Source organism: Nyctereutes procyonoides, unplaced genomic scaffold (genome assembly GCF_905146905.1).
Source record: "Nyctereutes procyonoides isolate TBG_1078 unplaced genomic scaffold, NYPRO_anot_genome, whole genome shotgun sequence".
NCBI classification, from domain to species: Eukaryota; Metazoa; Chordata; class Mammalia; order Carnivora; family Canidae; genus Nyctereutes; species Nyctereutes procyonoides.
Window position 1 is genome coordinate 67,987,478 of NW_026575146.1, and position 24,787 is coordinate 68,012,264.

At 47.6% G+C, this 24,787-nt stretch overlaps 2 protein-coding genes across 2 annotated transcripts in view; one reads left to right on the plus strand and one right to left on the minus strand.

Moving 5' to 3' along the window:
- Positions 1-17,489, minus strand: part of SMIM17 (small integral membrane protein 17) — a 29,271-nt gene extending 11,782 nt beyond the window's left edge. Inside the window, exons 1-2 of the mRNA XM_055309530.1 lie at positions 17,422-17,489; positions 11,360-11,430 (exon numbers count right to left, since the gene is read on the minus strand). The gene's annotated coding sequence lies outside the window, so the exon portion shown is untranslated. The remainder of the gene's footprint in view (positions 1-11,359; positions 11,431-17,421) is intronic.
- Positions 17,262-24,425, plus strand: LOC129499674 (uncharacterized). The gene is made up of 5 exons (XM_055309509.1): positions 17,262-17,524; positions 19,954-20,208; positions 21,183-21,262; positions 21,669-21,795; positions 22,153-24,425. Exons 2-5 carry the CDS (start codon positions 20,016-20,018, stop codon positions 22,998-23,000), a joined length of 1,248 nt encoding a protein of 415 aa, XP_055165484.1. The 5' UTR covers positions 17,262-17,524; positions 19,954-20,015; the 3' UTR covers positions 23,001-24,425.
- The last annotated feature ends 362 nt before the right edge of the window (positions 24,426-24,787 follow it).

Consider the following 24,787-nt stretch of genomic DNA (forward strand, 5'->3'; position numbering starts at 1 on the left):
GTCTCCGTGTTCTCAGCGAATCAGCAAACTGGTCATTCCCGAGAAAAAAAGGAGGGAGATGAGGTAGCCACAACTGACCCCCACAACTGTATCGGTAACGCTGCAGCCACGGTTCCCAGGAGTGCGCCACACCTTCCTAATGTAATCATCGCCATCATTCCCTGCGGCAGATACTGTTCCACGCATTTTACAGACGGAGACGGTCCTCGGTCAAAGCCACACAGCTCATCCGAGCTGGGCGGGGAGGCAAGCGCGTCCGACCACCGCGCCTGTACTCCCGGCCACTACAGAGCGGTACGCGCGCACTCAGACACACAACGGATGCGCACGCACGCAGGTGTGTTCGGGGTGGGCACACGGACCCGACGTGCTACACGCACCGGGACGGCGGATGCAGACGCCGAGACCCCCGCGAGCCCGGGGCGCACGTGCGCCCAGCGACCCACGAGGTTGCGGGATGCAGGGTTGTTCCCTTCCTGGTGCGGAAATCGGAATTCAGCTGCGGTGCACCGGCCGCCGGCCGGGCGGTCAATGCTTGGGGGAGGAACAGATCCGACCCAGCCCCAGTCCAGCCCTCTCCCGGAGGACTGTGCGGAGGGAGCGAGAGACCCCCTCCCCGGACCCTCATCCTAGGACTGCCTCCGATCCCGCCCCCAAACACTAACGGGCTCGCACAAATTCACAGGCGCGCTTCTCGGGTGGCTGCCCGCGCCCCCAGGCCCGTCTCGCAGACCCACCTCCCGCCCGCGGGGGTCCCTCCAAGGACTCACCCTCCCCAACCAGACCCAGTCCCGGCACTGCAGAGCTGGAGTGGCGGCGACTGCGGCTGCGCAGACTCGGAGGCTATGGGGGTAGGGGTGGGGGGGATGTGGGGGAGTTGGGGAGGGTGGGAGGCCTTGCAGGGGAGCCGGCACCTGCTGTGGGGTAAGGAAGGGAGTGGAGGGGCCATGGAGACAATGTGGCTGCAGTGAGGTTGCTCGAGGTATGGTGCTGTGCCCACCGTGGGTCGGCCACAGTGGAACGAGTTGTGCATCCCCTGCTGATGGGCACGGAGGTTATCCTTAACTTCCCAGCTGCAGATCCCCGCCAAGGCCAACAACTTTCTAAGGCCCCTGAATGGCTCTCTCTTCTGCAAACCCGGTCAGGGTGGGAGAGAGGAGGGAGGAGGGGCAGGGGTGTGGCAGGCCCGGGGACCCAGAGGCCAGATCGCCTGGGGTCAGAGGCTGGCTCTGCCATTTGCTAACAATGTGTCCACGGGTGTGTCGCTTAGCATCTCTGTGCCTCGGTTTCCCATTCTGCTTACCACCTCTCAGGATTGCTGTTAAGGTAAAAAATAAGCCAGGCTTGTATGGTTTTTAGAACAGTGCCTAATTGTTGCTATTATCACTGTTCAAGTTTTACAATGTAATCACTACCTGCCAAATTGCTCTGATGGAAGCTACATCAAAGTTTTAGATTTTTGATAAAGCCATAGATGGGGGAAAAAAGTCTTTCTTTGTGGTCTTATTTTCATTTCATTTCATGTTTGTTGACCAGGTTTATTTTCTGCTTGTGAATTGCTTGTTTATACTCTCCCTGCTTTATTCTATTTTTATAGCTTTTGCTTCTTGATTTATAGGCATTCTTTATATATTCTGATACTGATCCTTAGCTTGTCCCTCTATCTGTGGCAGATATTTTCTCCTGGCCTTTCATTTATCTTTTCACTTTGCTTACACAGTGCCTAAAGTTTTGGATTTTGGTAAAGTTCAATCTATCCATTTTTTTCTACTCTCATAAACACACTTCCCTCCACAACCTCATACTTTAGTCTTGTTTTATGTTTAGTTTGTCTGGAATTTTTTGAATAGTGCAAAGATCCAACTTTCTTTTCCAAATGTTTAGATAATTGAAGAATCCTGGTTTCCCAGAAAAACACTCAAAATAACTGTCATTTATCCAAGTGATTCGATGAGCAAAGGTATCACATGTACATTATTTTATTCAATGACCCAGAGTGGTAGGATGTTATTGTCCTCATTTAATAGAGAAGAGAACTAAGGCCTGAAGGATTTACATGATTTGTCTAGAGGACAGATGGCAAGAACATGGGAGGATTAAGATTGGAGACTAGTTTTCTTAGGCATTTCCATGTATGTCACATAATGGGAGGGAGCTTTTTAAATTTTTTTTCATTTATTTATTTGAAACAGAGAGAGTACACATGAGCAGAAGTTGGGGAAGAAGGAGAATAAGAAGCAGACTCCCCTCTGAGCAGGGAGCCCAACAAGGGGCTTGATCTTAGGACTTTGAGATCATGACCTGAGCTGAAAGATGCTTAACTGACTGAGCCACCCAGGCATCCTGGAAGCTTTTTTTCTTTAGAAGTTTTAGAAGATGAGCTTCCAGCCATTCTGAGCACAGTTCAGTATGAATAAGTGAGAGACAGATTTATCTAGAGTATGGTTCCTCATTCACTCCTCACCATTTCCTCTGATAACAAGACATTTAGTCAGGACACTAGGGAGCTACCTCATTCATGGAGCATTTGAGGGAGTTTTAAAGGCTGGCCTCCAGACCCAGATCTACCACGCACCAGCTATGTAACTTTGGGAAGTGAATTAACTGGGTCTCAGTTTCCTTATCTGTAAAATAAGGACAGTAACAGATCCTACTTCATAGTGTTATCATGAACATCAGAGTTAATACATGCACCTCATACAGACTGAGTCACTATTATTGAACAAGTTCTCCACATAGGGGAAATTCCAAATGTGACCCTGATAGTTCAAATAATTTTTTTTTTAGTTAAATGATCATATTTTATTTTATTTTTTTATATAAATTAATTTTTATTGGTGTTCAATTTACCAACATACAGAATAACACCCAGTGCTCATCCCGTCAAGTGTCCCCCTCAGTGCCCGTCACCCATTCACCCCCACCCCCCGCCCTCCTCCCCCTCCACCACCCCTAGTTCATTTCCCAGAGTTAGGAGTCTTTATGTTCTGTCTCCCTTTCTGATATTTTCTGATATTTCCACACATTTCTTCTCCCTTCCCTTATATTCCCTTTCACTATTATTCATATTCCCCAAATGAATGAGAACATACACTGTTTGTCCTTCTCCGGTTACTGTGGCCAAGTTCAAAAAGGGTGTTGCCTGAGTTCTCCTCTGGGATTTTGATGGAATCTTGTCTCACATTTAGATCTTTCATCTATTTTGAGTTTATCTTTGTGTATGGTGCAAGAGAGTGGTCCAGTTTCATTCTTCTGCATGTGGATGTCCAATTTTCCCAGCACCATTTATTGAAGAGACTGTCTTTCTTCCAGTGGATGGTCTTTCCTCCTTTATCGTATATTAGTTGACCATAAAGTTCAGGGTCCACTTCTGGGTTCTCTATTCTGTTCCATTGATCTATATGTCTGTTTTTGTGCCAGTACCACACTGTCTTGATGAACACAGCTTTGTAGTACAACCTGAAATCTGGCATTGTGATGCCCCCAGATATGGTTTTCTTTTTTAAAATTCCCCTGGCTGTTCGGGGTCTTTTCTGATTCCACACAAATCTTAAAATAACTTGTTCTAAGTCTCTGAAGAAAGTCCATGGTATTTTGATAGGGATTGCATTATACGTGTAAATTGCCCTGGGTAAAATTGACATTTTCACAATATTAATGCTGCCAATCCATGAGCATGGAATATTTTTCCATCTCTTTGTGTCTTCCTCAATTTCTTTCAGAAGTGTTCTATAGTTTTTAGGATATATTTTGAGAACCATTTGAATGGTAAATGGTTCTCCAACCTTTTATTTTCAGGTTGTAGGTGTCTTTCTGTCTAAAATGAGTCTCTTGTAGACAGCAAATAGATGGGTCCTGTTTTTTTATCCAGTCTGAAACCCTGCGCCTTTTGATGGGGTCATTAAGCCCATTCACGTTCAGAGTTACTATTGACAGATATGAGTTTAGTGTCATCATGATATCTATTTAGTCCTTGTTTTTGTGGATTGTTCCACTGAACTTCTTCTTAAAGGGGGATTTTAAGAGTCCCCCTTAAAATTTCTTGCAGAGCTGGTTTGGAGGTCACATATTCTTTCAGTTCCTGCCTGTCTTGGAAGCTCTTTATCTCTCCTTCCATTTTGAATGAGAGCCTTGCTGGATAAAGTATTCTTGGTTGCATGTTCTTCTCATTTAGGACCCTGAATATATCCTGCCAGCCCTTTCTGGCCTGCCAGGTCTCTGTGGAGAGGTCTGCTGTTACCCTAATATTCCTCCCCATGAAAGTCAGGGACTTCTTGTCTCTTGCTGCTTTAAGGATCTTCTCTTTATCTTTGGAATTTGCAAGCTTCACTATTAGATGTCGAGGTGTTGAACGGTTTTTATTGATTTTAGGGGGGGATCTCTCTATTTCCTGGATCTGAATGCCTGTTTCCCTTCCCAGATTGGGAAAGTTTTCAGCTAGGATTTGTTCAAATACATATTCTGGCCCTCTGTCCCTTTCGGCGCCCTCGGGAACCCCAATTAAACGTAGGTTTTTCTTCCTTAGAGTGTCATTTATTTCCCTTAATCTGTCTTCATGGTTCTTTAATTGTTTATCTCTTTTTTCCTCAGTTTCCCTCTTTGCCATTAACTTGTCTTCTATGTCATTCACTCGTTCTTCCACCTCGTAAACCCTCGTCGTTAGGACTTCTAGTTTGGATTGCATCTCATTCAATTGATTTTTAATTTCTGCCTGATTGGATCTAAATTCTGCAGTCATGAAGTCTCGTGAGGCCTTAATGCTTTTTTCTAGAGCCACCAGTAGCTGTAGAATAGTGCTTCTGAATTGGCTTTCTGACATTGAAGTGTAATCCAGATTTTGTAACTCTGTGGGAGAGAGGGCTGTTTCTGATTCTTTCTTTTGAAGTGAGGTTTTCCTTCTAGTCATTTTGCTCAGTGCAGAGTGGCCAAAAACAAGTTGTATTGGAACACGGGGGAGTATCACTGGTCCGTCCAGCTGGTCTTCTGGGGGAGGGGCCTGTTGCGCTGATTTTCAGGTGTTAGCACTTGGGGGAGCTGCTCTGCCCCTGCCTGCTGCAGGGCTCAGCGGGGGTTGTTTACCCCGTCAGGCCCCAGGAGGAACAGTCGCAGTTGCTATGGCAGCTCTGGAAGCCTGGAGTCAGCCCCCGCAGTAACTACGGGGCTCTCCGTCCACAGGGCCTGGGGGCTCCGGGGCGGGGCCGCTGATCTGCTCAGCTCGGGGCAGGAGCGTCCTCGCTGTCCTGGGCCCTCCCGGCCTCTGCCTGTCCCGGGGGAGGCCGGATCCTGGGCTGTGTCCCGGCGCCCTGTGCTCCGGGACCTGCGCTGGTGGATTCGCGCTCCTGCCCCGCAGCCCCCTCCGCGGAGCCGCCGCCCGAGCCCCTCCGAGCTGCTCCGGTGGGTCCCGCCGTGCGCGCTGCAGCCCTTAGGGAGCTCGGCGCACTCTCCCGGGGCGCAGGTGTCTGTTAGTGTCCCCGGGAGCCCGAGGGCATCCCCGCCCTCCTGGGTCCTGCTCCAACTCCCTGCGAGCCCCTTTCCGCCGCCCGGGAAGGTTGGTGCAGCTCCTGCTCCTCCGGGACGGGGCTCTCCTGTCCTGGGGACACCCGCCCCGGCCTCAGCCCGGCTCCTCGCGGGCCCCTCCCCCTCGGAGGCCTTTTGTTCCTTTATTTCTTTTTCCCCGTCTTCCTACCTTGATAGAAGCGCGGACTCTTCTCACTGTAGCATTCCAGCTGGTCTCTCTTTACATCTCAGGCCGAATTCGTAGATTTTCAGGATGGTTTGAAGGTTATCTAGGTAATTTGGTGGGGACAGGTGATTTGGGGACCCTGCTCTTCCGCCATCTTGCCCCTCCTCTGATAGTTCAAATAATTAAGAGTTGTTATTTTTTTAAAAAAAAAGGTTTTTTTTTTTATTTATTCATGAGAAACACAGAAAGAGAGAGAGGGGCAGAGACACAGGCAGAGGGAGAAGCAGGCTCCTTGCAGGGAGCCCGATGTGGGACTCAATCCTGGGTCTCTAGGATCACGCCCTGGCCCAAGGCGGCACTAAACCGCTGAGCCACCCAGGCTGCCCAAGAGTTGTCCTTAAACCAGACTCAAGGGGGCAGCCCGGGTGACTCAGTGGTTTAGGGCCGCCTTCAGTCCAGGGGTGATCCTGGAGACCCAAGATTGAGTCCCACGTTGCGCTCCCTGCAAGGAGCCTGCTTCTCCCTCTGCCTGTGTCTGCCTCTCTCTCTGTGTGTCTCTCATGAATAAACAGATAAAATCACAAACAAAGAAACTCAAGTTTGAGGGGTTTCCCTAGGGTCAGAGGTAGAGGTGGGAGTGGGATGGTGGGGAGTGGGGTGGAGGGGAGTGGAGGGGAGTGGGGAGGCTACAGAATGACTTATTAGGAAATGACTCCTTCCCAGAGCAGAAAGAGTTTCTGGAATCTTATTCTATGTCTTCCTTTGACCTCTCTTCAGTCTTTCACATTTCCTTTTCTGTCTTTGCCACGTCTCTGCATAAATGGAAACCACCTCATGACTGATTCCATTTCCATGTAATATTCATATATTAGTAAGTAGTCATTTCATTTTAAATAAATGCACTTTCCATATTTTTAAATGTCTCTTAAAAGGAAACTTTGCAGTACTTTATAAGTGGAAAGCCAGTTTCATGCTTTATAACAAAAAAATAGAAGTAAATTAAGTTCTAATAATTCATAGCTAGAAGCTGCCACTTGATGTGGTAGATTGAATTACCCCAATTCACCATCACTCTAACTGTGATACATCTTCACTCTTCATGGCAAGTCAAGGGGTGAAGAAGTAAATTCTGATTACCATGAGGCCATGGGAAAGGTGAAGATGTGTTATGCTCATGAGCTTTTTTCCCTCTGCTGACTGCACTTTATACCCTCTGCCATAATAAATCATCATTATGAGTATGCCTATATGAAGAGTTCTGTGAGTTCTGCTAGTGAATCATCAAACCTGGGAATGGTCTTGGGGACTTGCAACACAGCCGTCAAACCTTGGACAGTGCCTATGGCTACTCTTCTACCAGGAGTTGAGTACTGTTGACATCTTTTTAGAGACTCCATGAGTAACTGGAAAAAGACAAACTAATGCTAGTTGTTCATTCCTACACTCACTCACTAATTTAGTAATTCAACAAATATTTATTAAACAGCTGTTATGTTGCAGATGCTGTTTTGGGTGGCAAGACAGTTGAAGTCTGTGGCTTAATGGAGTTTACATTGTATTGCAATAAACAAGTAAACCAATAAATATAGAACAAAATAGAGTTTGTGTTAATTCTATGAATTACATGAAATTGATCAATGTGATAATAACTGCGAGGCCACTTTAGATGGGAATGGTCAGGAGGGATCTTTCTGAAAAGGTGGCATTTTGAAATAAGACCCAAAAAGTGAGAAGGAACTGGTGATGCAAGAATTCATGGCAGAAAGAATAGCAGATGTAAAGGCCCTTAGGAAAAAGAAGGAAGCCAGCGTGAGCAGAGTGGTCAGGCAAGGGAAAAACTAATGGGAGATAGGATTAGAGAAGCCATCTAGGGTCTTAAAAGCCACAGCAACATCTTTGAATGTTATCGTAGGTGCATTGGGAAACTATGGAAGGGCATTGAGGAAGGGTGTGATATAATCAATTTACATTTGCAAAGTATAACTGACACTGTTGTATGGGGAAAACTCTAGAAGGGGCTACAGGTAAAATGGAGAGATCAGTTAGGAGGCTGTTACAATAAACCAGGCAAAACATGATGGTGGCCTGGATGACGTGGCGGCAGTTGGGGTGAAGAGCAGTGGGACAGATTCAGAATACATTCTAGAGATGGAGCTGAGAGGACTCACTGATGGGCAGTATGTGAGAGGCAGGGGGAAGGAAGGAATCAAGGAAGACTTTTGGACTTTGAGCCCGAGCAACTAAGTGCCCTACAGTGAATGCAGTGAGGAGGACTCACTTTTTTTTTTGTGAGAAAATCCAGAATTCCCTCTTTGGGGCATGTAAAGTATTATATGCCTGTGGTTTTTTTTTGAGGTTAACGCCAAGAGAGCCTGGTTACCCAGATATCAGCTTTCAGACACTCTGGGGATGACGGTTGTGGAGTGAGCCCAGGAATGCTCAGAACAGCGCATCTAGCGGAGACAGCGGAAGTGGGCTCCTGGCGCTGTTCGCGGTGCTGAACCGGTCAGGCCTGGGCTGTCCGTGGTGCTGAATTGCTAGGCGGGCCAGCTGGAGAGGGCTCTAGCTCTCTCTCTCTACCCCTCTGCCTCTCTCTATGCCTCTCTCTCTCTCTGTCTCTCCCCACGCCTGCCCATTTCTTCCTCTTGCCACCCTCACCCTTTATCCCCCTCTTTTTCAAAGAACCCATCTGCCTGTGGAAAGTCCTGCTGTTGCCTGGAAACAAAGCTCTCTGGGCTTTGGGGAGCACGGGATGAAAGCAGATGAGGGTGAAAACAGCAGAATCATTTTTAGGAGGCAGCTTTGGCTCTTAGAACAGCAGGGCCTGATTACAACCTGACTGGAATTACTAACGCAGAGTTTCCAAAGCATCTCTGAGAGGAAAATGTACAAAAAGGAAACAGGGAATCCCTGGGTAGCTCAGCGGTTTAGCGCCTGCCTTTGGCCCAGGGCGCGATCCTGGAGTCCTGAGATCGAGTCCCGTGTCGGGCTCCCGGCATGGAGCCTGCTTCTCCCTCCTCCTGTGTCTCTGCCTCTCTCTCTCTCTCTCTCTCTCTCATAAAGAAATAAATAAATCTTTAAAAAAAAAAAAGGAAAACAAAGAAAAGGTGCCCAGGATTCAGTCTGATGGTTACCTTGGGCTGGGTGGAAACAAGGGAGTGTTATATATAAGTATATGTGAGTTATTGGCAAGAATCTAGTTTTTATGTTGTGAGGTGGGGTCACAAGAAGGATATTATTGTAGATTAATATAAATACAGCATGGTTATATTTTATGCTAACTTGAATTATAAACATTTGAAATCATGAGCATTGGAGGCATTTTTTAAATGAGAAGACTTACCATTTAAAATTCTTTAAAAATTCATACTTTTGAATGTGACCAATTATGTCCATTGTAAACTCTGCTTGTTATTATGCTATCACTTTAGTTAGTACAGATACATGGCAACCACTTTCATTAGAATTAGTCTTAAATTATTTGAGTTTTGAATTGTCCAAGGTCTTCAAGAATGAGTCCCTGGCATAAAATCTAACCACTGTGGGATTAATGACTGAATGAATGAATTTTCCCAAAGATCTGGTCAACAGGGAAGCCATATATGCTTCTATCACTCAAGAGACAGACATTCATGAAGCACCCACTATGTGCTGGCCGTTGCAGGGGACATCCAGGATACCTGAGGCATATCCTCTTCCCCTAAGAGGATGATTTCCACACCTTTTCAAGAGGCAGGAAGGTTTGAGCCTCTGATATGAGCTCTTTGATCAGCTAGAGTCACTGATGTCTGACTCTTACCTACTCTTCTCTCTCTCATGAAGGTGTTGGCATGATGGGTTTTGATATTCCAAATTCTCTAAAGAAGCTGGCGCTCATTACATTATATACATATTTTTCTTACTTAAAGTCTGCCTCACCTTCTAAAATATAGACTCCTGGATAGTAGGGACTGTGTGTTTCTAATTCATCCTTGAGCCTCTAGCCTTTAGAACATTGTTTGACACATACTGGATGTTCTATGAATGGCTTTTTTTAAGGGTTGAATGAATGAAAAGTGATGTTTGTAAACACAAAATATCCCAATATCTCAATTATGGTAACTCATTAAGTTAAAAAGAAGATGAGTGAACTGAACCAACACATCAGTAGGCTCAATGCAGCCTATGGTCTGCCCAGGTGAGTCATCTAAGATCATGGAGTCCTTATTGACCAAAACGCTGCCATGAGGCCATTCATAGGCAGTTGATTTGTTGTTCCCCATTGTGGTCCCGTGGCTGTGGCCCAGAAGACAGGGCTGTAGCATTAAGCAAGGAATCCTGTTTGCAAGGATCATCCCACAAGGGAAAGAATCTACTTATTCTTTTAAACCACCAGAAGTAATTAATCCCACTATGTGGCTGCATTTAATTATGGTGGTCCTTCCCCCAACTAGCAGATATGAAGGTTCTTTCCAGAGAGTGATCATTTGGGAGCCTCAGATCTCTTGGAAAAGACACAAATTCCACTTGTAAACAGCCAGGATTTAACCTAGGGCAATCTGTCACCAAAGATCTTATTTTGCTACTACTGAAAATTTCTCAGTTTATGCTACAGGGGAGCAGGGGAAAAGATGGATGATTGAAGTGAGAGAATTAACCTAGTCACCTAAAACCCTGAAGTAGTCACTTGGGGGGTATGGAGAGAAACAGAAAAATGGCAGAATTGCCAAGTCTGCTTAGAGAAATATGTGCCCTCCTCCATGCTATCAGTTGGGTAATGCTGTTATCCTCATTTTAAAGAACAAAATAGATCTTTGTGGACTGATATGGAAAGATCTTAAAGACACATTACTGCATAGAAAAAAGTCAGTTGCAAAACCAGATGCAGTCTGACATCACTCATAAGAAAACCCACCAACATATAAAACAATGTCAGATATTTTCTATGGATTCATAGATGTGTATATAAAGGTATGCCAAATTTAAACATGACTGGTGTTAAGAAAAGGCACACAAGATTACCAATTATCAAGGTTTCATTTGTTCATTCATGATGAAAAACCAGTAATTTTGTTAAATGACTATCACAGCCAGAAGACATACCTTCAAGTCTCAGCATGGCAGAACTTGGGAATTAAAGTTTTTTTTTTTACCCTGGATTATAGGGTTTCAGGAAGTGTTTTATTATGTGCGGATCAGGACTAGACAGGGAGGCCGGGTTCTATTTGGTTAATCTTAGAGTGCAAACTAATTTCTCTTACTGACTAGGATTTGCCATGAATGTGACAGTTTTGTTTCTACATGTATAGCTTATAAAATAAAAAGTTAAAATCCTAAAATCCAAAGATATTGACAATATAAAGGCATACTTCAATGTCAGAGATGTTAGAATGTTAAAAAAAATTAAAAGTGCATCTTAGCATCAAAGAAATATGATACATAGATATAATTATTACAACTTGTTCAGTAATAATAGTGTATATATCATAGTAAAAGGTTTATATACATTTGGCATTGTAATTATGACATGAGTAATATTAGCCCAGCTTGTTCTATGGATAAGGAAAGTGAGGCTCAGAATCAATGCATTCCTAGATATGCACATAAAAGCTGCATCTATTTCTATGGGTACAGACACATATGTACTTGAGAAGGAAAAGCACCCTCCAGTGCACCCCAAATCTGCAAGTTACTCACCTCTAGAGCAGAGGGCTGGGATTGATGAAATGAGATCAGCAGGAAGTCTTGCTCTATCAGTTTGTTTTGACCTTTAACAAAGAAAATGTTTTTATTTATTAACTGTCCAGAAATGAAATAAAATAATACCATTTAAAAAGGGATTCAGAGAAGGTGAGTCTCCCTCCAACAGATGGAATTTGAATGGTTGCTCACCCCTGATTCTCAACACCTTCTGATAGCTATTCAACTGAGTCACCTGGCTCACACAGCCAGTAAATCGCAGACTTGTGATTCAGACCTGAGAGCCTGGCTCTAAAACCCACCCCTGTCCTGCTCCATGGGGCAGACTATTTTTGGAGTTCTTCAACACCAGGGGAGATCTCTCTCCTCCTCAGTTTCACCCTCAGGATTGCACATTCCCGAGAGGAGCGGGGAACAGGGCATGGCTGACTGTATCTACTGTGTTCAGTCTTGTCCGGGTCTTCACAGCAGTCCTCTTCCCCCAGAGAGGATCCCGGATCCATTCTTGGGAAGCCAATCTGTCTTTTCTTTCCATCTGGGAGAGATGATTAATTGTCACAGGGGACCCTCTCTCAGATGCAGACCACCAGCTAAGGGAAAGAAAGTCCTAGCATTTGATTCCCTTCTTTGCTGGCCCTGTTAGAATCTGAAGAGATGAGAGGTGTGCGTGTATATGCACATGGAAAACAGCTCTTGAAGGCTCCCAAGTAATGGTTGCCAGAAGAGAACCCAGGGTTGGAAGGCAGGGAGAAACTTGCTTTCTTGTCATATATTCTTTTTTTTTTCTTGTCATATATTCTTTTGCCCCTTTGAGATTTGTATCAAATAAGCTCTTCAGTGAATAATGAGAAATAAAGTACAGAAGTAGGTAAATTGTTAAAGGATTAGGATAAATTGAAAAAAAGAATTGAAGGAAATGTCAACATGAGATGTATGGTGGCTTAAAATTATTTTTTAAAGATTTTATTTGTTTATTCATGAGAGACAGAGAGAGAGGCAGAGACACAGGCAGAGGGAAAAGCAGGCTCTCTGCAGGGAGCCGGATGTGGGACTTGATCCCAGGACCCTGGGATCATGACCTGAACCGAAGGCAGATGCTCAACCACTGAGCCATGCAAGCATCCCTTAAAATTACTTTTTAAGTCAGGCTTGGTGCTCGGCATGGAGTCTGCTTAGGACACTCTCTCCCCTGCCTCCCCCCGCCCCCCAACTGCTTGCTTGGTCTCTCTCTAAAAATAAATAAATAAATCTTTTAAAAACCTACTTTTTAACATCAAAATCATGTACCTACATGATGAAAAAAAATCTGAGTGGTAAATACCTAGGAGGCACACTCTTAGTTCCTATGCTACCCTGTAGGCTTATATAATTTCATCATCACTCTTTTGAAAGGAACCATGAGGGTCCCAGTTTCAGATATGATAGGGTAGGGACCTCTGTTCTGTCTCTCTCACTGAAGAATTTCAATAAATCAGCAATCTGCACAGCAGTAGGAGCTAGTGTAAATATTTTAATCACTGATAGCTAGCACCCTTTTGGTGATCTGTAGGACAGGAAAAGGCAGCAGGGTCAGAGACCTCCCATCAACTAGTTACCAACTTCTGCAGAAGCATCTCAAGAGATTAATAACCTGTACAGAAATGGTACTACTTACTATTATGTATATTTGCTAACCAGAGCTCTGCTATAATGTCACCTTCTTAGAGAGATCCTCCCTGACTCCAAAGCTGAAGCAGCCTCCCCTCCTCTCCACCTCATTACCTCTGTTCACACTCAGAAATTAGCGCACTAGTGGCTCCCTAAGACAAGGGGCTTTGGTTTGCTCCCTGCTGGACTCCCAGGTCCTAGAACAGTGTCTGGCACAGAGGAGGTGCTCAGATATTTGCCGATGAATGACTCCCTGCTCACCCTGAAGCTTCTTGTCCCTTGAGATTTCTGCTTATGAGCAGATGTAGGAGATCTAAGTATTTTTCTATATTAGGTATCCACTTTCTTATTTCTTAGATGACCTCTCTCCCGCTGCTAAGGGGGAAAGAAGAGAAAAACATCTCAGGCTCCTTCTTGACTCAATTATCTCCTCCCCTTTTCCACACACTTCCACTCACACCAACCACTCTGTACTACATTAAATTCAGCAGTGAAAAAATGCCAGCTTCACACCTGCCTTCACACCTGCCTCTCCTCCTCCACATCTTCACTAACTCTCACCCTTTCTGTGAAGCAGGTGATCATCTATAAATAAACATCCACATCCTAGTAGGCAGTTCTTTAAAGAGACTTGGGCAAAAGAAAGATTCCTCTGTGGAGACTGAGAAAATTAGGGCCATTCAAGTTTAACATTGGCAAAAGTACAGCCATTGTAGCTTTGGTAGGCATCTCAGGCCACTGTGACCAGGCCACTGTGACCAGGCCACTGTGACCAGGTACTGAACTCTACCTTACCCCGGCTACAGGCAAAATCACAAAGCACGCCTTTATCAGAATAAGGAAGCAAGAGCTTGTGAGACCTCTTTACTGGAGATTCTCACACCCCCACCCTTACTGAAAAACCCCACCTTACCCCTAGACCAGCCCATAAAAACCCAGCTGTAACCCACCTCAGGGTCCAAGTCCCTGCTCTGTTGTGTCGGTATACCTGGACCCAAGCTCAAGCTTGTTAATAAACCCTCGTGTACTTGCATCAGTGTCGGCTCCTTGGTGGTTTTCTCATATTCGCAATCTTGGGCACAACATCCTCCTACGAATGTTCATGCTTTGGGAAGTATCTACAGGGCGAATGAGTGTCCATGATGAAATCCATCGATCTATCCTGGAGTGGTGGTGCTGGTAGGGGTAAGTGGGGGTAGGCAGATGGATATAATTCCCTCCTAATATTTCTCCGTGGTCTTGGGAGACCAATAAACACTAGGGAGGCTTGTCCTGGTAATAGGCATAGAGGAGGGTTGCACTCAAACCTCATATCAGTCTTAGGAGGTGATAATAAAATTATTATAATGATAATGACCACATGGAAGAGAATCTATGTGCCAAGATCTTCTCTAAATGCTTCACTGTACAACTCTGTTTGTCCTTCACAACACCACTCTAAGGTAGATACTATTCCCTACCTCACTGTACAGATGAGGAAACTAAGCTGTACAGAAATTAAGTCACTTTCCCAAGGTTCCTTAACAAGGGAGTGACAAACCCAGAATGTGAATGCACCTGTGCACTGCCTGGAAGCTCTCACCTGGGGCTGCCAGAGGCACCTGTCAGAATAGTCACAAGGCCACACCTAGCTGTAGGGGAGTCTGGGAAACTCAGCTAAAACGTAGGGGGTCTAGCAAACACATTTAAACCTTATTCCATGTAGTTAAGATCCCAAATTTCAGGAGCTCATGGCAACTGCCCATGATGGGTGGGGCAGTAACTAAGACAGGCATTCTAATACATTGGCAGTGGGAGTGACAACAGAGAAATTACTTTGGGAAGGTGTACCAGTTAGCTATTTCAAAATGATACTATCTCCGGGTAAATAGGGTCTCCAACAGCCAGCTAGCTAGTCAGAGAATTGCTTGCTGGTGTGTGTGTGTGTGGGGGGGAAACATGTACTGGAATTGGTGACAGAATCAGAAGATCTAACTTGCAAAATCCTATAGCATCATTTCTGCCATATTCTACTGGTCAAGGCAAGCCACACGTACAGCACAGATTCAAGGAATGGGAAAACAGAGTCCAATTCTTGATAGCAGGTGCTACCAAAAAAAAAAGTGTGTCATTTTTAATATCCAAAAAGAAAAAACTTAAAAAGAAAATGGAAAGGCAGGCAGGGGGCAGAGAAGAGAAACGAACAATGAAAAACAAAACAAAACAAAGTAGAACAAAGCAGTTCTTAGGAAGAGGTAGTGTAGGACCACTCAGGTGCCCCTTGGGCAGTGGGTGGAGCCTCCAGGGCAGGTGAATTCTGCTCTGCCCATCCCTTCTCTGCAAGCTCCAGGATTTTATTAATTTATTTACTTAATTACTTATTTTAAAGATTTTATTTATTTATTCATGAGAGACACACACACACAGAGAGGCAGAGACATAGGCAGAGGGAGAAGCAGGCAGGCTCCATGCAGGGAGTCTGATGTGGGACTTGATCCCGGGACTCCAGGATCACGCTCTGAGCCAAAGGCAGACACTTAACCGCTAAGCCATCCAGGCATCCCTAGCTCCAGCATTTTCTAGCTTAGATCCAAGTAGAGACAAAAACACAACCACACGCTATCTACATCTTGCTGACTCTGTCCTGTGGCCTTTCCCAAATTTATTACACCTAAGCCTTCTCCTCCTTCTCCTCCTGCAGTTAAATGACATTATATGGGTATCGAAAGTCTCTCAGGGGGCCTGGCACATAGTACACACTCAGTAAGTGATGGTGGTAGTATTCTAGATAAACCGTAAGAGGGCACACCTCAGAGATAAATGGTGAAGCTCCAAAGAGTTAATCCATGCTTAGTGCCTAGAACAACAGTCCCTGGCACTTAATAAATACCAAAAAGTAAGTAAGTAAGCAAATAAATAAATAAATAAATAAACACCAAGAAGTGCAGTATTGCTATTGTTACTGTTATAAAATGCAAGAGAAGCTTAGTACATATAATAAAAATAATAAGACTTTAGAGCTGCACTGTTGAATGCAGCAACCAGGAGCCACGTAGAACCATGAAACTTTATATTAATTAAAATACAGTGCAGCTAAAAATCTAGTGCTGCGGCCACACTGGCCACATGTCAAGTGCCCACCTGCAGCTAGGGGCCACCTGCTCCGACAGCGTGGGTAGAGAACATTTCCACCAGCACAGGAAGGTCCTCAGGACAGTGCTGTGCTAGCGGGTCCTCTCGAAGAACTCAGTGGGAATTACTTCGTGTAACCCATAGGGCAACCCTACAAGCTAGGTTTCCCTCCTCACAACCTCCTTACAGGTGAGAAATCCGAGGCTGAGAGGTCCTAGGACACCTGGCTGAGACCTGAACCAGGCGGACCTGGGGCCAGAGACCCTGCTCCTACCCAGTTCTCACCCATCACCTTCTAGTTCTTTCCAGTGTTTTTGAGGCTATCCCCTTCCTTCATTTCTTCATGCCCTCATCTTCCTCGTACCCCTTTTCCCCCCTCCTCCCCTGCTTCTCTACACCTCTCACTCTTCCTCTTTGCTCCTCCCCAGGCCCCTTTTCTGCTGCCCCGCCATCACCTCCTCCCCACTCTGCTACCCATTCCTCCCCGTGCCCCTCCCCTCACTCTTCCTCCTTCCTACCCCACCTCCCCTCCTCTCTGCTTTCCTACAGCTGTCCTCCTACCGGGTCCTTCCTGCTACCCCTTCCTTCCTCATTCTGTCTTCCTATGCTCCCTTCCCTCCTCTCTTCTTTCCCTCCATCCTAAATCCCTTCCTCCCCACTTCAAGTTCTCTGCACCTCCCCTCCTCCCACTCCTCCCTCTAAGGCCCAAGCCCCACCCCGCCTCCCATCCCTATCTTCCCTTCTCCCTCCTCCCTCCATCGAAGCCCCTCCCTCATCCTCTCCCCACTCCTCCATCCAGTCCCCCCACCGCCTCCCCTCTTCTTTCTTCCCCCTCCCCTCCTCCCTCCAAATTCCTCCCCTCCTTCCTCCAAGCCCCTCCCTCCCTTCCTCCATCCAAATCCCTCCCTATTTTCCCTCCTCCCTCCTCCAAGCCCCTCCCCCATCCTCTCCCTCCCCTCCTCCCTCCAAGCTCCTCCCCCGCCCTCCCTCCAAGCTCCTCCCCCAACCCCATCTCCGCCCTCCTCCTCTCCCAGGTCCCCCTGTTGCCCCGGAGGCTTGTGGGAGCGCTGAGGGGGCGTGGTGCCGCGGGGCGTGGGCGGGAGTGGCGAGGCGCGCAGGCGCACACCGAGCGGGACCTACGTGGCCGGAGCTCGGCTGCGGCGGCTACGTGACCACCGGTGAGTGGGTGCCGCCCGCCGGGTTCGATGGTCCTCCAGGCTCTCGTCGTGGGGGGACGACTACGCACCCTGGACCGCCAGAGGGGCGCGGAAGGGGCTGTGAATCCCGCCGCCCCTGCATACCTCACTTTTCCCGCCGGGACAGTGGATCTGCGGATACCCCTGTGCCGGGGCGGCGCGCTGGGCTCCGGCCGCCAGAGCTGCTCTTGTTGTCGCTGTTGTTTAGGTAATAGTAACGGCAGCGCCGCCGCCGGCAGTTTCGGGGCGTCCACTTGCTTCGTGCGGGGGTTAGCGCCCCGCCGAGCGGGGATCATCGCCCCACCGAGCGGGATCCCCCTCCCGCTTTACTGGCGGCGCCCTGCGCTCCACGGGGGTGCAGCCGCCCGGGGAAGACCGGCTCGGATCCGGGGCGGGGCTTCTGGAGCTCCGGGCGGTGCTGGTGCGGACGCTGCGAAACCCCGACAGACCCCGCAGGACCTCGCTGAAGCCTCCGGGAGCCGGTTCCCTCCGCACTAGAACATCCCCGGGTTTGCGGATGTGGAAACTGAGGCACAAGGGGCACCTGGGTGGCTCAGTGGTGGAGTGTCTGCCTTTGGGTCAGGTCGTGATCCCGGGGTCTGAGATCGAGTCCCGCATAGGGCTCCGCGCAGGGAGCCTGCTTCTCCCTCTACCTGATGCTCTCACTTTGATACTAAGAATAGGACAGTAACATCCAGTATTGCTGCTACAGATTAACATGGTACTGGAGGTCCAGGTATCCTCTAAGGAAAGAAGGATTAAGAGAAGTACTGGTAGGGGGGCGTCTGGGTGGCTCAGTGGTTGAGCATTTGCCTTTGGCTGGGATTGTGATCCTGGCGGTGCTAGGATCGAGTCCCACATTAGGCTCCCCGCAGAGAGCCTGCTTCTCTCTCTGCCTATGTCTCTGCTTTTCTCTGTCTCTCATGAATAAATAAATAAAATAAAAAGAAACTGAGGCACAAAAGTGAAAAGAGCCCCCCCACCAGTGGTGGGAGGGTTAGTGCAATTTAATAACCACACTTAGGAAGCCCTACGTGGGTACCAGCTCACAACAGCCCTACAAAGTAGGGGTCTTGGGTCCCGCACCTTCCAGATGAGCAAACAGGTTAAGTGACCCTCCCTGGCACATAGCTAGGGAGCGACAGGCAGGGAGTCCAGCCCAGGCAGCCTGGACCTGCGGTCTGCACTGTGTCAGGACAGTGATCTCCATCCGACATGGGCTGTGCCAGGCCACGCAGTGGAATGAAGCCAGAATGTGGTACAGCTTGTGTTCACTGCTCGTTTCACTATGAGCAGAAAGAGCATTTCAACTTTAAGATGCATTTTTTCACATTTCCCCCCTATTTTATACATTTCCAAAATTAGGGTGTGTCTTACCACTGATGTTATGTTGTGGTTTAATTGGCAGATTTTTTTCCTTAGATAAGGAGTTCTTGAAATACAGTATGTATGTATGTATTTATTTATAGATCTTATTTATTTATTCATGAGAGATAGAAAGGCAGAGATCATGACCTGAGCCACAGGCAAACGCTCAACCACTGAGCCACCCAGGTGCCCCCAAATTCGGTATTTAGTGGCATACCCAAATATACAGTATTGGTGTAGTTACATGTATTAGTGTAATTATGGTATTTAATGTGTGTGTACATATGCACCTTATATAAATGTATATGCAGTAATTAGTATATGCACCTTATTTACAAGTATATATGGTAGTATTTATGCACCTTATATACACGTTTATGTGGTATTTGTTGTATGTTAACCTGTTTATATGCCTATGCATATGGTATTCAGAACAATGATACATGTATAATCAGTTTACATCTATCTTATACATGTGTATATAATGGTTATTGTGCTTGATTACATGCCACATACAGGTATATATGGTATTTGGTACCATAGCACACAGAATAATAAAGTCACATATATAGGTATATGTGGTATTTAGTGTGTGATTGGACTACATATAATGTATATATGCTATTTATTACCTATACTTCTTATATACATGTCATGTATATCAGTTCACATATACCTCATATATGTGCATATATGGGATTTACTGTGTGATTATGTCTCATTGATACCTATAGTAATATTGTCTTTAGAGTATGTGCGCACTTTATATACTTGTAAATATCATATATTTGTGTGTGTGTACCTTATACACCTGTATATTTGGTATTTAGTATTATACATATAGAGTATTATACATATAGAGTATTATACATATACATATATTTTATACACATTTTATACACATTTCATACACAGATACAGTCTCTTTTGTTTCATAATATACCATGTTTTATGCTGTGGTACTTGTGTATCATTTAGAAATAAACACCCAGGGGTGCCTGGGTGGCTCAGTAAGTTAAGTGTCTGCCTTTGGCTCAGGTCATGGTCCTGGGGTCCTGGGATTGAGTCCCTCATCAGGCTCCCTGCTCAGTGGGGAGTCTCCTTCTCCCTCTGCCCCTCCCCCACCAATCTCTCTCCTTTTCTCTCTCTCTCAAATAAATAAATAAAATTTTAAAAAGAAAAGAAAAGAAAGGAAGACCCAGACTTTGCTGCCTGGGCTCAGTTTTTTTTCGTTGTTTTTTTGTTTGTTTGTTTTGTTGTGTTTTACAGATTGGGGTTTGTGATCACAAGAGTTTGAAGAGGGAGTGGGAGCCATATCACGGTCCCTGGTAATGGAAGAGGACCAGTTAAAAATGCAGGTTCTGAGACCCTGTAGCCCCAGAGGACCTAAAAGACCCTGGCCTCCTCCACTTTCGTTTTCCAGAGTTTCTTCTAATTTAAAGCCGATTGCTGTGGAAAATCAGTTTGGTGGTTCTTTGATAAGTCGAACCCAGAATTTCCACATGACCCAGCGATTCCACTCAGGTATACACCCCAGTGAACTGAAAACAAGGACTGAAATAAACACCTGACCATGCATATTCACAGCAGCATTACTCCCAATGGCCAAACGGGGGAAACAACCCAAGTGTCCACCAGCAGATGAATGGATAGCAGTCTGTTCACACAGTGATAAACTTTATGTTATGTGTATTTGAGCAGAATAAAGCAGGGAGGCTTCTTGTAGACCAAATCCTACGCAGAGTCCTGGGATAGAGGCTAACAACAGGAATCTGTTTAGTGGGGTAGGGGGATGTTATATATGCAGATGGTGGTAATAAAATAAAATTAAAACAGGGGTTCCTGGCTGGCTCAGCCAGTAGAGCATGCGACTCTTGGTTGTTGTTCAGTGCCCATGTTGGGTGTAGAGATTACTTAAAAAATATATATTTTTAAAAAATTAAAACATTTCTATATTCTTATCACATGGCACATGAGATTTTAAGGGATTTACTTATACTCACCTGCTGAAATCTTGTAACGACCCTGTGAAATGGGTACCTTATCCTCAGTTTCCAGATGACAGAACTGAGGCACAGAGAAGTTAAGTCACTTGCCCAAAGATACACAGTGGGTAAGTGGCAGAGCTGAGATCTGAACCAGGTATCTGGCTCCAGTAGTCTCACAATTCAGCCCAGGGTGACAAATGTCAAAGGAGTTGTGTAGAAAGTCTGGGTTCTCTCCAGAGCCCCACAAGCTGGGTCAGAGATGGTGGGGATGCCTGGGCAGAGTGGGGCTGGTCTGATCCTGCCTGGGAGAGATATCTCCACTGTCCACTTCTGCCACTCTGCCAATGTCTGGGTAGTGTGAGCCCACATACTGTGGCTGCTGTGTCTGTGTGCTTCTGGGGATGGGAGGGTGTACACGTGGGTGTGTATGTGCACTTCCCAGAGGCAGAGCAAGGCTTGGTCCCTTACTGTCCTTCTCTTTCTCTCTCTGGCTCCACCTCATCCCATCAGCCCCCAGACTCAGCCACCAGGCCCCCATCACCTTGGACAGTGAAGGAATGGCCACCCAGCTGCTGGCTGATGAGGCCCTGGTGAGTAGTGACGTCCCCTTGCCCTCCTCATGGATGCTCAGGCTGGGTGGCCAGAGAGTTAAATGAGCCCCTGGCTGCCTGAGTCCCCTCCAGGGCCCATCTCTCCATCACTTGGGGAGGGCAGCCACAAGTATGATTTTATGTTGAATCCGTGTGTCCTCATAAAGAATCCTCAAAAAAAAAAAAAAATTAAAAAAAAAGAATCCTCAAACCCAGGAATGGCCTCAGGGACTCTAACCCAGCCTCAAACTCCAGCCCTGTAATAATAATAGTCATCATCATCTCAGCTGATGTTTTTTGAGTACCTACTATGTGCCCTGTGCTGTGCTGGTATGTAGACAGTCTTCCCTGGGATGACCCACTGAAGCCAGCTCCCTGGATGGACCAGATGACTTTGTGGTTGCAGGGCCTAGTGGCCTTCAAAGATGTGGCTGTGGACTTCACCCAGGAGGAGTGGCAGCAGCTGGAGCCAACTCAGAGAGATCTGTACCGTGATGTCATGCTGGAGAACTTCCAGAACCTGAGCTCACTGGGTAAGACCAACCATTCTGGGGAGGGCCCTCTTCCTGGCTCAGGGCCAGTACCTTCTCCATGTGTCCTGCATGGAGGCAAGGTCAAGGGACCTTTCTGGGGTCCCTTTTATGAAGGCACTAATCTCATCTAGGAGGGCTCTGCCTACCTTCTCATCTCATCATCTGGGGGTTAGGATTTCACCATATGAATGGGGGGAGGAGACATGCAGTCCACAGTGGGTCTACCAGGCCTTACCCTAGGACTCTTGGGAAGTGCTTGAGGGGGCTTCTGTTTGCTTTTCCAGCTCCCCACCCCCAGCTCTCCCAACTCTGGGAGCAGCCTACATGGATGACTTTTGTGTTTTGGGTCTCTTTCAGATTTGGAATCCTGGCCTGACAGGGACGTCCCAGAGGCAGCCGTGCCTGCAGGAGAGCCTCCTGGGTTGGCCCTGGCCGAGATGGGAGAGGCCGAGGGGGCGGCAGGAAGGGCCACTACAGAACAGCCCCGAGAATCCCAGCCGGGAATTTCAGAAGGGGGTGCCTCCCGCAGTGGCGACCAGTGGCCCCTGGACTGGGAGGGTCCCTGCGGAGCCCCTGGCGGTGCGGAGCCCTGTGTGTGCAGCCAGTGCAGGGAGACCATCGTGCAGCGGGCCGACCTGGCACAGCACCAGCACATGCACGCCCGAACAAGCCATTTGCGTGCAGCCAGTGCAGGAGGCGCTTCGGCGGGAATGCCAGGCTCAGCGTGCACCCACACATGCACTTGGGGGAGAAGCCATTTACATGCGCTGAGTGTGGCAAGGCCTTTAGCCAGCATGCCAACTTCACAGTGCACCGGTGCATCCACACGGGCAAGCGCCCCTACCACTACGCCCAGTGTGGCTGGGCCTTCATGCAGAACATGCAGCTGGTCCAGTGCACACACACCAAGTGGCCCTAGAGGGGTGGCGACTGCAGCAGGGTCTTCAGCTCTGTCACCAGCCTGGTGGACCACCAGCATATCCACACTGGGGAGAAGCCCTTGGCGTGCGATGTGTGTGACAAGCACTTCAGCAAAAGCTCGTCCCTGCTCGGGCACGAGCGGGCCCCCATGGGCGCCCAGCCCCATGCATGCCAGGTGTGTGGGAAGGCCTTCCGAAAGAAATCCGACCTGGTCAACCACCACCGCACGCACGCTGGCAAGGGTCCTTCAAGTGAACGCAGCAAGGCATTCACACAGAGCATGACCCTGGTGGAGCACCAAAAGACACGCACCAGTGAGCGCGCGTACCTGTGCCCACAGCGTGGGAAGCGTTTCAGCAAGCCCTGTGTGCTGATCCTGCACAAGAGGATCCACAGCAGCAAGAGACCCTTCCGCTGCGCCGACTGTGGCAAGGCCTTCAGCCAGAACGTGCAGCTCGTGGTGCACCAGCGCAGCCACATGGGCAAGCTGCCATTCCGGAGCAGTGCCTGTGGTAAGGCCTACAGCCAAAAGGACTACTTTACAGTGCACCGGTGGATGTACACCGGAGAGAGGCCCTTTCGCTGCCAGGACTGCAGCAAGGCCTTCAGCCAGAAGGCGCACCTATCCACCTGCAGATCCACACAGGTGAGGAGCCCTACCGCTGCATTGAGTACAGGCGCAGCTTCTGGAGGGTGTACTTCCTTTTCCAGCATCAAGTCATCCACAGTGATGAGAGGCCCTTCCATTGTGGCATGTGCGGCAAGGCCTTTATGCGCAAGGCCACGCTGGTGCAGCATGGCCGCATCCACGCCAGCGACAAGCCCTATTTGTGCGGCAGTGCAGCAAGGCCTTCCAGCACCAGCCCATGCTGGCAGCGCACCGGAGAATCCACACCAGGCCTGCAGCAAGACCTTTGGGCACATCACGAACTTCACGTGCCACCAGAAGACCCATGTGGCCGGGCAGCTGGGGAGAAGGCCTTCCCCTCAGGTACCCAACAGCTGAGTCCGGGTGATAGGCCTCATTGCCAAGTGCCAGCCTTCTTTCTCTTTAGACTTGACTTAGGGATCCTAAGGGATGCCTCTGAGGCTGATGCCACATTCCTGAGAACCTGGCGAGGATACGTGACAGCAGGGCCTGCCTTATGGGTGCATAACCCATGCAACCACATAGGATGACCATGTGTTTCATGCTGTGCTGTCACCACCTTGAATTGGCTAATCCAAGGGAAGAGATCAGACCAGGAGTTGAGAAGCCACAACCCACAGAGCCAGAAGACCTGCCTTTGCATGACCTACAAGGCAAGAATGGATTTTACCTTTTGGAACGGTTGTTAAGATCAAATGAAAAGAGCATGAGACAGAGAGCTCCTCTGGCCCACAAAGGGTAAAATATTGACCATTGAGGCCTTCACAGAAATTTTACCAACCACTGGACATCAACCAAGAGTAACCTGTAGGAACTCTGAACTCTCTTTCACCATACTATGGCAGGGTCCCTGCTTGGTCTCACTGTCTCCTTCCCTGGTCCTCTCTGGGTGGGCTCCTCCACATCAAGTGGCGGGATTCTGAGATGGGATGGCTTCGCTTCTTTCATCTCTATGCCCTCCTGTGGGCCAGACCAGCTGCTGCCATTGGTCCTGATTCCCACCAGTTGTCTGTGTACCTGGCACTTAATCGAGAATAGAATAAATGTGATTCTCTGTTCAGTGGCTGCTTGTGTGCAGCAGGACCTGTGTGTCTCATGCAAGGAAAGTTTGCCCAATGGGAGCTTTTTGTAGATCCCTGTGTTCGCTGTACTGGTTTGCTCTCACTGCTCTGGCAAAACACCACAGACCGAGGGACTTAACCAACAGCAATCTGTTCTCCTACAGCTCTGGAATTCTGAGATCGAGGTATCCACAGGGTTGGTTTCTCCTGAGGCTTCTCTCCTTGGCTTATAGATGGCAGCCCTCCCAGTGCTGCTTTGCATGGTGGGGTCCCTCCGTGCCCAAGTGAGCCCTTGGTGCTTTCTCTCCTTATGAGGACACCAGCCATAGGATTAAGGTCCACACACATGACCTCATTTAAC

Coding starts and splice junctions, on each gene's coding strand:
- LOC129499674 (XM_055309509.1), top strand. CDS start 20,016: ATGGAAGAGGACCAGTTAAAAATGCAGGTTCTGAGACCCTGTAGCCCC. Junction 21,263..21,668: donor TGCTGGCTGATGAGGCCCTG/GTGAGTAGTGAC, acceptor TTGTGGTTGCAG/GGCCTAGTGGCCTTCAAAGA. Junction 21,796..22,152: donor CCAGAACCTGAGCTCACTGG/GTAAGACCAACC, acceptor GGTCTCTTTCAG/ATTTGGAATCCTGGCCTGAC.